At 36.5% G+C, this 15,486-nt stretch overlaps 1 protein-coding gene across 4 annotated transcripts in view; it reads right to left on the reverse strand.

Moving 5' to 3' along the window:
• The window catches only part of RALYL (RALY RNA binding protein-like), a 1,110,405-nt gene that overhangs the window by 44,144 nt on the left and 1,050,775 nt on the right, over positions 1-15,486 (reverse strand). For all 4 annotated transcript variants that reach the window (XM_006859244.1, XM_006859245.1, XM_006859247.1 and 1 more), the window contains one exon: positions 9,780-9,952. In XM_006859244.1, coding sequence (XP_006859306.1) covers positions 9,780-9,952 — 173 coding nt within the window. The remainder of the gene's footprint in view (positions 1-9,779; positions 9,953-15,486) is intronic.

Raw genomic sequence — 15,486 nt, forward strand, 5'->3', positions numbered from 1 at the left:
AAAAAAAAAAGAACACTTGAGTTGGATATCATTATTCCAACTTCACAGATGAGAATATAGATGCTGAAAGAGTAATTTATTCAAGGCCAATATTCAAGTCTATTACCATGTAGGATTGCCAGATAAAACATAGAAAACATAGGAATTGAACTTGAATTTCAGATAGATAATTAATACTTTTTTTTTTTTTAGTGTAAGTGTATTACATGAAATATTCGAGGCATGCTGGTAGTATAAAATCATTCTATGTTTATCTGAAATTCAAATTTAACTTGGTATTCTGCATTTTTATAGGCTAAATTTGACTACCCTTTTCAATCTTGAAAATCATTTGCATCAGACAAATAGATTATATTGCAACCTGATTCTTTTTTTATGTCCAGGTAGTTCCCAATTAATTTACATGAAATGTATGGGATACACTTTAAACACTTAGCATCAAGGCGCTTTATGATCTGGGGTAGAAAACTCAAAGGCCTTTCAGCAGAAGCATGAATAGTGTGTATCTGGAGGGCAGTCTGGCAGATGAGGGGTGAATGGAAGAGCAGGAGGAGCCAGATGACATGGTAACAGGGGCCAGGCTGTGCAGCCCTTTGAAGATTATCATAAGGACATATGTATCTATTCTGAGTCAGGTAAGCAGCTATTGGAAAGTTCTAAACAGAAGAAAGACATAGCTTCACTTAAATTTCAACTCTATCAAATTAGCTGCTATGTGGTAAACAGTCTGCAAGGGAGAAAGGCAGAAGATAGGAATTTTTCGAAAGATCCAGGAAGGAATGTTTGCTTTTCTTGAAGATAGATGCCATGGGTTTCTGTCATCAAGTCAAATTGCCCTGGGGGTCTAGGTGACAATTTACAATCTGGAACTGGAAAAGGGACATTCTTCTTGCAGCTTTGATGGGGAACCTGGTGTCACTTCTCTGACACAATGAGAGCGGAAGAAAACTTTGTAGCTACCCCCTGTAGATGTTGCATGTTTGGGTGTAGGAGAGCTAACCCTATCATCAGAGAGCAATGTTTTATAATACAGGATGGGGCAAGTCCGTATAATCAAGGAGCCAGCAGGCAGTGGGCACAGGAGCAGAGCATAATCAAGTATGTCCCTGAGAATAAGTAAGACAATGCTGGGGATTCCCTGAAACAAGTGGGAGAGACGTAGAGGGGGTGACAGGGTAGCTGTGCAGGAATTGATATGAAACTGGCAGTTATGTTACATTACTATTAATATAACTGTGACTTAATTATATCATAATTTGGTAAGGCATGACACTGAATGGAATATTTTAAGGCTCATCCATATTACTGCATCTTTCAGGACTTCGTTTTTCTTCAAGGCAGAGTAGTATTTCACTGTATGGGTATATACCACATTTTGTTTATTCTTTTATCTGTTGATGGACATTTGCGTGATTCCATCTTTTGCCTGTTGTGAATAGTACTGTAGTACACCCGGGCTTGCATGTATTTGTTGGTGCTGCTCCTTTCAAGTCTCTTAGGTATATTTTTACAAAAAAAAAAAAAAAAAAGAATGAATGAAGTAAAAGGAAGCAATGAAATGGAAGGTAAAAAAATGCAAAAATACAGCCCAACAAAAATGCAAAGACTCCCCAGTTTTTAACTGAATGCCTACTCTGTGCCAGAAACAGTGTTTTAGACATTATTTTATTTATTCTTAACAGTAATTACATTTCAGAGATGTATTATCAGCCCCATTTTACAGCACAAGAAATTGAGATGAAGACACAATGAAATAGCTCTCACAAAGCCATGGAGACTTGAACTTGCTTTGATCAGACTGCTGACAGAACTTAAATTTTTAATAACCAAGTCTTCCAGCCTCTAGGGGGGGAAATGTCCCAATGGGCTAGATAAAGTCCTTTAACAGATTAAAAATTATTGATGTCAAAAGAAATGCCTAAGAAAGTTGTTGTTAAGTGCCATCGAGTTGGTTCTAACTGATAGAGACCTTGTGGTTCAATCTGACCTTGTAGTCTAGCGCATTAACCCATCGCACCACACTAGGACTTGTTAAGTGCCGTCGAGTCGATTCTGACCCATAGCGACCCTGTATAGGGTTTCTAAGGAACAGCTGGTGAGCTTGAACCACAGACCGTGCAGTTCAAACTACTTTGTAGTCTGATGCATTAGCCCACAGTGCCACACCAGGGCTCCACACCAGGACCTCTGCTCCTAACTTCTTCAGAGCTCTAATCCTGCTGTAAAAAATGCTTCTCATAGTGAATTTCAGACACCAGGACTTGTTGCTGTTGTGAAGTGCCATCGAATCGGTTCCGAGCCATAGAGACCCTGTATATAGTTTCTAAGGAGGCGCTGGTGAGCTTGAACCGCCGACCTTGCAGTTCAAATGGCTTTGCAGTCTGGTCCATTAACCTACAACGCCACAGTCTGAAATTCACTATGGGAAGCATTTTTTTTTTACAGCAGGATTAGAGCGCTGAAGAAGTTAGGAGCAGAGGTGTCTGTCTAGCACCCACTTTGCTTCACATCAAAAGTTGTAACGATATACCATTTCTGTGGCCTGATGAGAAGAGTTAGTAAATTAGCTGTGCATGACCCTGGCCATTCCCACCACAGCAGCTGGACACCAGACCAGGTTACTTGCAGGTTGTTTATTCTATCCCTACGTCTATCCAAATTAAAAAACGACTTTCTTCATGCTTTCAATATCAATTCTCAGGACATGGGGAAGACAACCTGTGATGAACTGACGGTCTCTATACATGCCCTTATCATACAGGTTATAAACACTTTCTTGATTCATTTCTTGCTGTTATTGCTCGTTATGCAATTGACTGATTCATGGCAACCTTATAGTATAACTTGTTCCTCAAATAAGGTCCTATCTTTGGGGAGAGCGTCTTTTCAGTTCTTTTTGTCTTCTAGCTAGCATTCAATCTAAATGACAAAAATAAAAAGAAGTTGAAGCAAGGTTTTATCCATTAGGAAAGGAACCAAAAGTCTCAAAAAGAAGGAGACGTTTTCAGTCTTTTTCATAAAAAAAGACTACGAATATTGATCAGAACACACTGTGTGCATTACTAGTTTTTCAATGGTGTCTCAGAATGCTTGCTTTGAGTTCTCTTCAACTGCAGGAACAGATTTGTGGTTCAGACCTGCCCCACTGTGCATAGAAAGTCAATACTCAGTAAGCCCAAATGATGTAGGCCTTTGTTGAAAGTTTTGTTAAAATGCTGAACGAAGTATTACAACACAGTACTCAGCTTGCATACTAAAATTTTACACAATCCAGCTAGATATTCTACTATGGATACTTAGTAGATTTGCCTTATTTGATTATGTGTAGTCAGCAAAAGTAATTACAAGTACAAATTAAAAGACCTCAAATTCTCCTTAATCCATTTAAAAGGTTTTCTTGTCTATAGTTTCCTTTGGGCATTAATGGTTTAACTATGTGATTTCAAACCTCAGTTTGCAAAAAGTAGATTCCTAGACATCTTCCCCAGATAATCTGTATGGTGCCCAACAATCTACTATTGCAGCAAGCATCACAGGTATTTGCATTCATGTCAAGCAAGGACTTTACCTTGAAAAACACTGAATTAGACTCTCTCAGGCTCCACAATACATCTGGCAGCTTTGTAATGTTTGAAAATATACATGAAAATTCTCTTTTTTCATACACTCTAGGGAAAATTCATTTGCCTTTTTGAATTAAAGCAGTACTAAGCACTTACTTTTCTGTACTATTTCTACTATGGCACCAACCAATTTTAAGTTTGGATCATATAATACTGGGTAAAATGAAACTATACCATTGAAGAATATGAGTAGAAAGAATAAAAGATCTTTTAGTAATTTAAAAATATATATCTTACGTGCTTGCTGTCCCTCTCTACATAGATCATCTAGCTATGGGATAGCTAATGCATTTGGATGTTAAATGAATTTTCCATAAAACGATTTAAGAACAATAAAGGATGATTTGAATAGACCATCCTTAACCTTAGTACATACTGTTTCTTTAATTTGGCATTCTTTGAGACAGTTCTAGTCCCATTTCTGCAAAAAAAAGTCTTTATTTTCTACTTGTCAACTAGATCTCCCATATGGTTCTTACTATAGTTAACTTTGTATTGTCTGTGTCATTTATCCTTAGTTAATATGATTTTCCTTCTTTAATACGATAGCACAAGTATTAGTACCATTTGCTTAGTGGCCAGTCATTATAAGGCAGTTTTGATAGTGTATGTGTAATGTGTCAATATTTAGAGTTCATTTTTGAAATAAATTCAGATCTTGACTTATCTAGCAATAAAATATACCTTGTGCTTATTATTATCTACCACTGAGTTGACTCATATCAACCCTATAATGTATGATAGAACTTTCCTGTAATTGTCTTTACAGGAAGTCCTGGTATGGCACAGTAGGACAAGTACTGGACTGCTAATCACAAGGTTGGCAGCTCAAGTCTACCAGCCATCTCCTTGGAAACTCTATTAGGGTCACTATGAATTGGTACTGACCCGACAACACGTAACAACTGCAGCATTCTTTATGGGAACAGATCTCCAGATCTTTTCTCTTGTGGAATACATAATGGATTAAAACCACTGTTCTTTTGAGTAGCAGCCAAGCACTTTACCCACTGCACCACCAGGGCTCTCTAATGATATATATCTAAATAGTTAAAATTATATATATATAGTTAAAATTTATTATGCAATCACAGAATTGTAACCTTGGCTGACTTATAAATGATCCAGTCCTAGCCTGCTATATTGTATGTGAGGAAACCAGTCATCTATCTATAAGAGACAAAAAAACTATTTATTTAAAAATTTCATTTCATGTATATAGCAATATTTTTAGAGATCTTTAAATTCTGTGCAGCACTTGATGAGCACACAGGAGACACTCAAGTGTTAGTTGAATGGATTGCTTCATGGAAATCCAGTTAATTAACTGACTCTTTAAAGCAAGACAGTTTCTGGACTACCTGTGCTTATGCCTTCAACTTTTTACATGATCCACAAAGGGAACTACCATTATAGATGTCCTGCCAGCTCATTTTGCTGCATCTCCCTTGTTTCAGATACAATTATTGCTCCCCATTCATTCTTCTGAAATGTCATTCTGGATTTTCCTTGATCAGCTGAACTGGGCATGTAGATTCTGCTCCTCTTTTGACTCCTAATGCATGTGTTAAAAGTCTAATTATATGTACCCATGCTGTTCAAATCTATCATTTCCTTTATTATACAAAAAAGGAATTTTGTGCTTTTAGTTGCTTTTTTGAGACCCTAGGTTGACTTAGTTCATATCATCTATGAAAGAGGAAATGGTGAATAACAAACAAGGGAAATTTCTCTTGTAAATCACTTAAGAGGGGCTTGTGACTTTCCAATTAGATTATTAGGACTCAGTGTTAAAAACCATTCTAAATCATTATTTTCCATGTCTTAGAAACAAAGCAAGATACCAGAGATGTGATTCCATTCCTTACGTCCTTAAACCACTAATTATAATGTAAGGATTGTGGGAGAAAAATCTGAGCACCTCCAGATAGCAGCAATTCCCATCAGTTACTTTGCATGTTTACAGCATAAACCAGACACCATCATTAGGATTTATTCCCTTGGCTGCTTAATCAACACTTGCTCCTTTAGATAGAGACTGCTGGGACAATAATCACCAAAAGGGAGGTCAAATAGAATGAATGCATTTTAGAAATTTCTGGCCTAACCTTTCTATTTTTACACATAAGAAATTTGGAATTCAGAGGTTATTTGTTTGCAGTTGGATAGTGACTGATCTGGAATTCAACTTGGTTATGAGTCCATATCATAGCAGACTTTTGATAACTGTCTAACATTCCTACTTCTTACATGACTTTAGGAATGATTTCATGGTCAGGTAGATGACCCAGCCTATTTGAGCCTCTCAGTTCCCTAAGTTTTCATCTGTGATGACCTTTGCTCTGATCCTGTTTCCATTATCCCCTTCATGGGCTGTCTCATCATCCATACCTGTCACCCCTCTGACAGATCTCAGTCTCTAAATACAGCCTCCACTTTTCTCCTATTCATTTAGCCCCATTGTCTCTGATCCTTAACTGCACAGGGATTTCTAGTACCTTCATGTCTCTGTTTTCTCCTTCTCAGTGACCTTCTGTTTTCTCTTCCATGACTCATCTAGTCTAACACTCTTTTTACTATAGACTCTGCCTCACCTACTTATTATTGCACGTATCTGGTGTGGCGCTGTGGGTTAATACTCTGGACTGCAAAGTTGGTTTGAGCATCAAGGTTGGTGGTTCAAGCTCACCAGACACTCCTTGGAAACTCTGTACAGGGTTGTTGTGGGTCAGAACCGACTTGAAGGCACTTAACAACAACAACAACAAAAATACAATTCTGAACTGGTCACCTGTTGTGAACCAGTCACCTGTTTCTCCATGCTTCCAAGAGGACTGATAAAAGCTAATGGAGAAAATTTCTGAGCCGGACAGTTTGATGCCTCATGGTTCTTAAAGTGTGATACCCAGACCAGTGCATCAACATGACTTGGGAACTTGTTAGAAATGTATATTATTGGACCCTACTCAGACCTACTAAATCAGAATCTCTTAGAATGAGATCTAGAAATATGTGTTTCAAGAAGTCTTCCAAATGATTCTGATGCACACTGAACTTTGCAAACTTGCTGCTTTGTTAGTACTTGGTCTCTAACTATCAATCTTTATATGTTTCCCAGATTGTTGTTGTTGGTATTAAGTGCTGTCAAGTTGGTTCTGACTCATAGTGACCCTGTATAGGGTTTCTGAGGAATAACTGGTGGATTTGAACTGTCAGCCTTACGGTTTGCAGTTCAATGCTGATCCGTTTATGTTTTTCATATTAATTGTTTCAAATACTATTCATTTTACTGAAATCTATGATCTTGTCAATCCCTCTCCATCTATACAGTTGATTACACACCTGAATTTTTTTGTAGTTTGTGCTTGAACTCCCTCAAATGTGTGCCTCCAAACACACCAGTTGCAGTGGAATAGTGTTCCTCTTTATGTCAGATCTGTCTGTACCTGTGCTCTAGATTTCTTTCCTTTTAGCATCTGGAACTTTCTTTTCTTGTAACTACTGTCATTCCCCACCCACCCTCATCATAATTTACATTCACACAATTGGGGATTTTGATTCTAAGTGTGGTGAAACACTTTGTTGAATTTTAAGCAAGGGAGTGAATTATCTGATGTATTCTTTAAAAGAGCTTTATTCCTTTTGTCTGGAGGATTGGTTGCAGTGAGTAAAGAACTGAAGCATGATAACCAATGTGGAGGTTATGAAATAATCTGATAGGAGAGGATGGTGGCTTATGCTGAGGTAGTCTTAGTAGAGGCATACCTATTTTGGGGCTATGATTTTTAGATAGGAATAACTGGGGAAATAAAACCAAAGATATATCTTAGTTTTTAAAAAATGTTTTAATAATTATGTGAATGTTGATGCTGTTTATCAGAATGAGAAAGACTGAAGGGGTAATAAGATGCCTGGGGGGAAAAAAATCAAGAATGTTTCTGACCATGCTAAGTTTCAAAAGTTTATTGGAATTCTATATGAAGATAGAGAGTTGAGCACTGACTCTGAGAGTTCCAGAAAGAGGCCTGGAATAAAATATAGATTTAAGAATCTTTGATATGTAAATAATACTTAAATTTATGATATTTGATGATGTACCCTTGAGGAAATGTGTAGATAGAGAAAAGAAGGTGACTTATGAATGCTACTATTTAAAGTGGGAATATGGAGAGGAAGTTTTAAGGACAGGAAACTGAAGAGAAATTGGAGAGTTAAAAGAATTTCTCAGAAGAAGGGAGTAGCCAGCTATGCCAAATTCTGTTGAAAAGTCATAAAATATGAACAAAGTAAACACTGGAAATAATAACATAGAGAGGCCTTTCGATACCTTGGCAAGAGTAGGCATACTGGCATGGTGAAAGCAGACTATGACTAGTATGGATTGGGGAAAGCATGTTGTGAAATTAAAGTCCTGCCTAAGGAGAATGGAAAGTAGCTCTGGTAGCTTAGTGGTTATGAGTCAGGCTGCCAACCTCAAGGTCAGCAGTTCAAAACTACCAGCAGTTCCATGGGAGAAAGATGAGGTGTTCTGCTCCTTTAAAGATTTACAGCCTCGGAAACCCTGTACAAGGTCACTATGAGTCGGAACCAACTCCACGGTAATTGCCAACCAAGAGGAGAATGGAAGTTTCTTCAGATCAAGAACACACTTGTTTCCTCAGTGTACTGAGTTGATAGGTGCAGGCAATTTAGATATTAACTATAAAAAATGGGGGGAGGGGGCTATAAAGTCATGCATGGAGTCCTGATGTGGCACTGCAGGATAATGCACTGGACTGCAAGATTGGCAGTTCAAACCCACTAGCCGCTTCTTGGAAACTATATAGGGTTGCTAAAAGTCAGAACCAGCTCAATGGCACTTAACAACAACAACAACAACAACAAGGAGAAACTTAAAATCTTGTTAGTCCTACATTCTAGTCCCTCTTCAATAAATTCCAGAAATCAGTACAGTTCTAAGCAGGTTCTTCTTGTTGTTAAGTGCTGTCGAGTTGGTTTCAACTCATAGCGTCCCTGTATACAGTTTCCCAGGAGCAGTTAGTGAAATTTGAACTAGTGCATTATCCTGCAGTGCCATACCAGGACTCCAAACAGGGAGTTATGACCCTCAAATTCCTGCAGACTTTTTAAGGTTGGTGGTGGTGTTAAAGGCTCATATTTGAAAGGTTTAAATGAAAATGTTACACGACTTTAAAAGAGCTGGAATTTTTAAAGTCAATAGAGAATTTGGTAAAATTAAGCTTTCTCTAAAATTATTAATAATGTAGTTACCATGCCAAAATAAAAAGCATCACCATCATAACAAAACCAAGAAATTATTCTAATAAATTTGAACCTGATATACCTGGGATAAGCCAAATAGACTACGATGAGTCCACAGCTATTTGAGAGTTGTAAATAGACTCACACATCCCATTTCCATTAGTCAGCCCCTTTAAGATAATATGCTTAATTTCATGGTTGATAAAATATGAGAAATAACATCCTTAGCTACATACATCTACCTAGTCCCTGGTGTTGTTGTGCAGAAAAGGACATTTAGAAAATGAGAAATATAGTGATTGTAACATTGGGAAAATAAAGCATTTAAAGAATTACATCTCAGCTAAATTCCCCAGCCATCTAAACTGAATAGCAAACAGTTAAAGACACTGAAAACGGTGGCTTGGTCACACACTAAAGGGTCGTCTCAGTGAGTTCACTGTAGAGCAGACTGTTGGCTGTACCACTAGCATAGGTAATTATCATCAGTGAGTAGAACTATCAAAGAAGATGGGGATCCTTGCATCTTTCAGTAAAATTTTCTTTACCAAGAAATTATACACATGTAGTTTACTTGTAATTGCACAAACACAATGCTCTTTTTATGATGAAGCATCTGTGAAAGGGAACCTTTCTTTTGGGACTTCAGTGACACCTAATCCCATATGGAATATTTCCATATTATACTGTTTATTCATTCACTCCCCCATATTTTCACTTAGCATTAAAGAATCGAGCACTTATTACGTGCAAGTACTGTGCTAGTGTTGCCTTAAATACAAGTACATATGAAATAAGTCCCAAGTGATTTCATCCTTATTTTAGAATGAATGGGTTGTTAATATGCTAGTGCTCCTATTTAAAGGGTGTGGACACCAAATGCTTAGTTCCTACCAGCTCATGACCCCCTTCTTCATCGAAGTCCTCCTCTATCCCATCAGTCATCTCTTCTCCATCTGCATCTGGCCCTCCTTCCGCAGGCTCTTCTGTAGAATGATCTGCATTCTCTGACACACATTCTTCTTGGATCAGCTCTATACTCTCTTCCAGTTGCTTCTTCTGAGCTTCTGGGGAAAAAAGGAAACGACTACTACCTTGGGTTGCTCATGAATTATTTGGATAAACTATGAAAAAAGCAAAACAAACAAAAAAAACCATCCATGAAAATGCAGACCCTGTGGACTATTAAGGATGGGAAGCAATTAAGGTAATATTGTGTTTTCAGTTTAGTGTATTTATTCATATAAATTGTGTACGTATTTCCATTTCCATTTACAAGTGAGTGTATTAATTTTTAAAGAGCTCTGGTAACATAGTGGTTACAAATTGGGCTATTAACCTCAAGGTCAGCAGTTTGAAACTACCAGCTGTTCCATGGGAGATAGATGAGTCTTTTTTGCTCCCATAAAGACTTACAGCCTCGAAAACCCTATACAGGGTCACTCTGAGTCAGAACCAACTCCACAGCATGTAACTACCACCACTACCATTTTTAATGAAATTAACAAAAGTTTTAATAGAACTGGGAAAAACAGAAAGAGATACTATATAACTAAGTCATGATTTACATATAAACAGATTGGTCTTTCTGGCCACTTTATTTTATATATGTTGCTAAGTGCCATCGAGCGAGTTCTGGCAGGTTTAAACTATTGACCTTATGGTTAGCAGTCCAGTGCTTATCCTAGAGTGCCAAACCAGTATGGTGGTGGTGATGGTGGTGGTGGCTGTGTGCCGTGGAGTCGGTTCCGACTCATAGTGACCCTGTAAAGGGTTTCCGAGGCTGTAAATCTTTAAAGGAGCAGAATGCCTCATCTTTCTCCCGAGGAACAGCTGGTAGTTTCGAACTGCTGACCTTGTGGTTCGCAGCCCGATTCATAACTACTATGCTATCAGAGCTCCTAAATTTGCCAACAACTACTTCATCTTCCTTCCAGAGTGACAATTTCTGTTGTATCTGATTTTTTGCCCTTTATTTCTGTGTAGTTTTCCTTATTATAAAGGACTATACTGGTTTAGTGAAGCAGCAGTCAAGAAATCAAACGACATATTGCATTGGGCAAATCTGCTGCACAAGACCTTTTTTAAAGTGTTGAAGAGCAAAGGTGTCAGCTTGAGGACTAAGGTACACCTGACCCAAGCCATGGTTTTGTCCTTTATAATACTAAAGTATACTGGTTTAGTCCTTTATAATAAGGAAAATTACACAGAAATAAAGGGCAAAAAATTCAGATGAAACAGAACTTGGCACTCTGGAAGGAAGATGAAGTAGTCGTTGGCAAATTCAGCTCTAACTGGAAAATGCTAAGATTCACAGAAAGAACAATTTAAAAAGGGATATGTTGTCTTTCAGAAGAAATGATTATTGGAACAATCTTTTGAAAATTTGAAGGTTAAGTTCTTTAGATAGTTAGGTGAGCTGGTTATGAGCATAAACTCTGGTCTCAGACAGACTGAGTTCAAACTTGAACTTTGACACTAGCCTTGTAACTTTGTACAAAGCTAAAATGATCAAGTTTCCTTTGGCAGTTTTCTCATCTATCACTTAGGCTTTCTACTTCCACACTTTCAGTGTTTCAAGTGTTAAATCAAAATGTTTAATATAGTAACTTGCAAATATTAAGTGCTCAATAAATGATGCTACATTCTAGATAGATAGACTTCCTTCTAATTGTCAGGATCTGTGTACTCCATTTACAGAAATCTTCCCCAGTAACAATGTTATCAATAACATAGTAACTATTTCAGCTAATGAAAATGTCAAGAATTATTGGATAGTGGATATATTACATCATTTTATGTTCATACTTCTCAAACTTATTCCCATATTGTTCATGACTGTCTCAAAAGATGAGAAATGTTCACTAATTTTGATTATTGATATAGTTTATCAGATGATCATTGTATTATTTGAACTGGGTTTCAAACACTACATATTGAGCTTATTTATTTATATTTTGTAGCAGTAAAAGGTATTATATATAGCTAAAATATTAAGGGGTACTCATTTGTATTCTTTTTCAGAATGCGTATTAAAAGAAAATAAGCATTGGTATATACATTTTGATTCAACACAGAAGTTTTTCAAAACTAATTTATATGCAAATCAACAAGCACTGATAAATAAATGGTGCAAAAATATGGAGATAGCCTTACATATAAATAGTTTCAAAGGATAAAACTAGCAGCATTTCTATGTAAATGTACATCTATGAGTTTCTGCATTTTAATTTTCTAAGTTTATGAATTGAAAATAAGACTAGATTCTAGGGATAGCCCCTGGTCCTGCTATCAAAGGACAGAATTCTAGCTCAGCTACTTACCAGAGGAATTACATACACTGGGTTTGAATCTAAGCCTTGGCTGCTTGGTCAGGTCATTTAGACTCATTAAATCATCTTTCCCTTAAATATTACAAAACAAACAAACAGTGCTGTGAAGATTAAGAGAATTTATATTTGGGAACTGTTTTGCAAACTATAAAGAGCTACAATTGTTGTTGTTAAGTGCTGTGAGTTCGGTTCCAACTCATAGCAACTCTGTGGAGGGTTTCTAAGGAGTAGCTGGTGGGTTTACATCACTGACCTTGTGATTCACAGTCCAGTGCTGATACTACAGCATCATACTGGATGTGAAGGAAGACAGTATGCTATCATTGTGAATATATCAAAACAACAATAATACAATAATTGCTGCTGTTGTTCTGACTCAATTTCCTATATATAGACACAGTCTATATAGTACTTGTTATTTTCTATCAACTTCATAGCTTTAGGTTTCTCTATATATTGTTATCACTACTAACAGTGAGGATATAAATTCTGCTGTTAAAGCTGTTTTTTTGATCTTTATATGTATATATGAGGATACTGATGGAAGCAAACAAGGTAGCAAATATTGCTACCTTTCCTCTGATGTCTATATAACTACTGGAGTTCCGGTGTAATGCTGTAGGATTAGCACTGGGCTACTAACTGCAAGTTGGTGGTTCAAACCCACCTGCTGCTCCTGGGAAACCCTATACAGGTTTGCAGTGAGTCAGAAATGACTTGATAGCACTTAACAACAACACATAACTATTGACATGAAAAATCTTATGAAGATTATAGCATTGTAAAATGTAACCATTTTTTTTTTCTTAATCCAAATAATTATCATCCAAATTAAGCTAGGAAATAATGAGTTAAAAAAAAAATAATGGAGAGACGATGACTCAGGTATGTGGATTAAAAGGAAAACAAATTAAGGAAGAGATGCAGACCTCAAACACCCTTATAAATGGCTACTGATCATTGCTACATTTTACTCATCCGCCTTTCATAATTTTTTGCCCTCTAGAAGTCTAGGCCTTTATCCTAAACTGACCCACTCACACACCTATGATTAGCACCTATTGAGTAATGATAACCAGAATGGGGGAAAGTTTTAAATTCTCTGATGTTAACTTCACACTACTCATTACTGTTTCTGATCCTTTGTAACTCACAGCAGATTTGGCTTTTCTGGTTTGAACCCTTCACTCTTTCTCCTAAGGTGGTCTTATATTTACCAGGTGGCACTCTAATTTCTAGCCACTCTAGGTCACCAGGCTATTTATTCAAAATATCCTGGCTTTTCAGACCTGGTTCTGAAGAAAGAGGGAGAATGGAAGTTTGCAACTGAACAATGATTATTCTGTGTAAAGAAAAATGCCCCAACTCTTACAACTTTTCCTAAATCCAACAATTTCTCAATTTTAGGCCATTGTGCTTACCCTTATGTTATAACAATAAATGAACTTTGGCTTAAGTCTGAGATAACAGTGGGAATTATTTAATTTCATCTGGTGTATCCATTTCTTCTATTATGATTTCAGGAATATTTTCTAAGAACCCCCACGTTTTAATATTGAACGTAATACTCATTTTTTCCCCTCTCTGGTCAAAGAAGCATAGTAGATTTTTAAGGAACTGGTGCAAGACTGGACTTTAAAGAGGTTCTGTCCCTCTCTCATGTGGTTCTGGGTATCAATTTGTTTCAGCTATATTTTTTAAGTCTGAGCTGACTCACCTGATCCTTCCAAGGTGATTCCTTGATCCTTTGATCATCCAATGACCTGATCAAATACTATTTTATCGTTAGTTCTACAGTTGTTCTATCTTTTTCTCATTAGTCTTTGCACTTTCTCGACATTTGAGCCAGCCATTGCCTCATAAGGTTATTGCCATACTCAAAGAGATAACACAGCCGTCAATCTTTTGAGAACTGAAAAGCACAAGGCAAGTCAAAGAGTTACCAAGAAACATTTTGATGTGTTCTGTACCCCTTACTTAATGTATTACATGTAGAAGAGGTCACATAAGGTATCTGGGTTAGGATTTAATCCTCAATGTAAGTCTAGAGAATTTGATAATCATGTTTCTGCTAATTACTAATTCCATTAACTGCTGTTGTTGTTATTAAGCGACTTCCAGTCGGAAACCAAGGGTTTCCGAGGGTTTTTTCAATCTTTACTGGAGATTGAAACCTCTCATCTTTCTACCGTGAAGAGCCTGACAGGCTCACACTGTGGACATTGCGGTTTGCAATCCAGTGTTTGTTGTATGGAGCCACCACAGTCCCCCCATTAACTGTAGTTTTTTTAAAAATAGGGGCATGGCATAAAATAACACTTCATTCAGATAGTTCATGTATACTCAAATAGGGAAAAAGAAGTGAATGTGTTTTTAAACTGTAAAGACCATGCAAACATGTTATCATAAAAGTCTCAAAAATACTTCTTGAATTATAAACTGCCCATTTAAAAATCATTCATCACTATCATTAAGAATCATTGTTATCACTAAGAATAATTTTGACTTTAACATGACCTCTTCATTTATCATTTATGTGTTTAGGCAAATATAAGGTTTTAATTTACTCTGTCTTTTAAAACTGCATATATATATATATATATATATATATTAGCATACAAACTACATCTAACATCTCTGATGGCGTACCCAAAGACAGTGATGTATTATTACAGTAAAGAGAAAAAAAGAAAACAAATTCTGTATGCATTTGTTCAGTCATTAAGTTGAAAGCTAAATGCTTGGAAGACATTATCTGGGCTGAGGGAAAAAAACACAACAACTTTAATTGCAATGGTAATCGATTCGTAGGAGTTTAATGGAAATACAATCACTCTGTTCTTTGGTAATATGTACTTGTGATAGATTTTTATCATCACTTCAATGGGAAATGTTATAATCACTAAACAATGACGGATTCCATTAATAAAACCATACATGAAAGCACACCTTGTTTGTTAAGCTGTTTGTTAACAATTTAACAAGCATTTTTGATCCAGTAAGTATTTTGCTAAAATAGAAACAAGGCAATTCATTCTACATTTAAAAAAAAATAACTATCCATTTTACTATTTTATTTATACAAGAAATGGTACTATTTTTGACTTATTCTTAATTTCATAATGTTATCTTTACATGAAAAATTCTTTTTCTACTTATCACTTTTATTTTGATTGTGAGTGTGTATACAGGTGCATCTATATTTCTGCCATTAAAGATTCTTTGGGGCAGAAAAAAATTTATTTATCTTTGTATTTCTGGCAGCTAAT

The sequence above is a fragment of the Chrysochloris asiatica genome, unplaced genomic scaffold, assembly GCF_000296735.1.
Source record: "Chrysochloris asiatica unplaced genomic scaffold, ChrAsi1.0 scaffold00031, whole genome shotgun sequence".
Taxonomy (NCBI): domain Eukaryota; kingdom Metazoa; phylum Chordata; class Mammalia; order Afrosoricida; family Chrysochloridae; genus Chrysochloris; species Chrysochloris asiatica.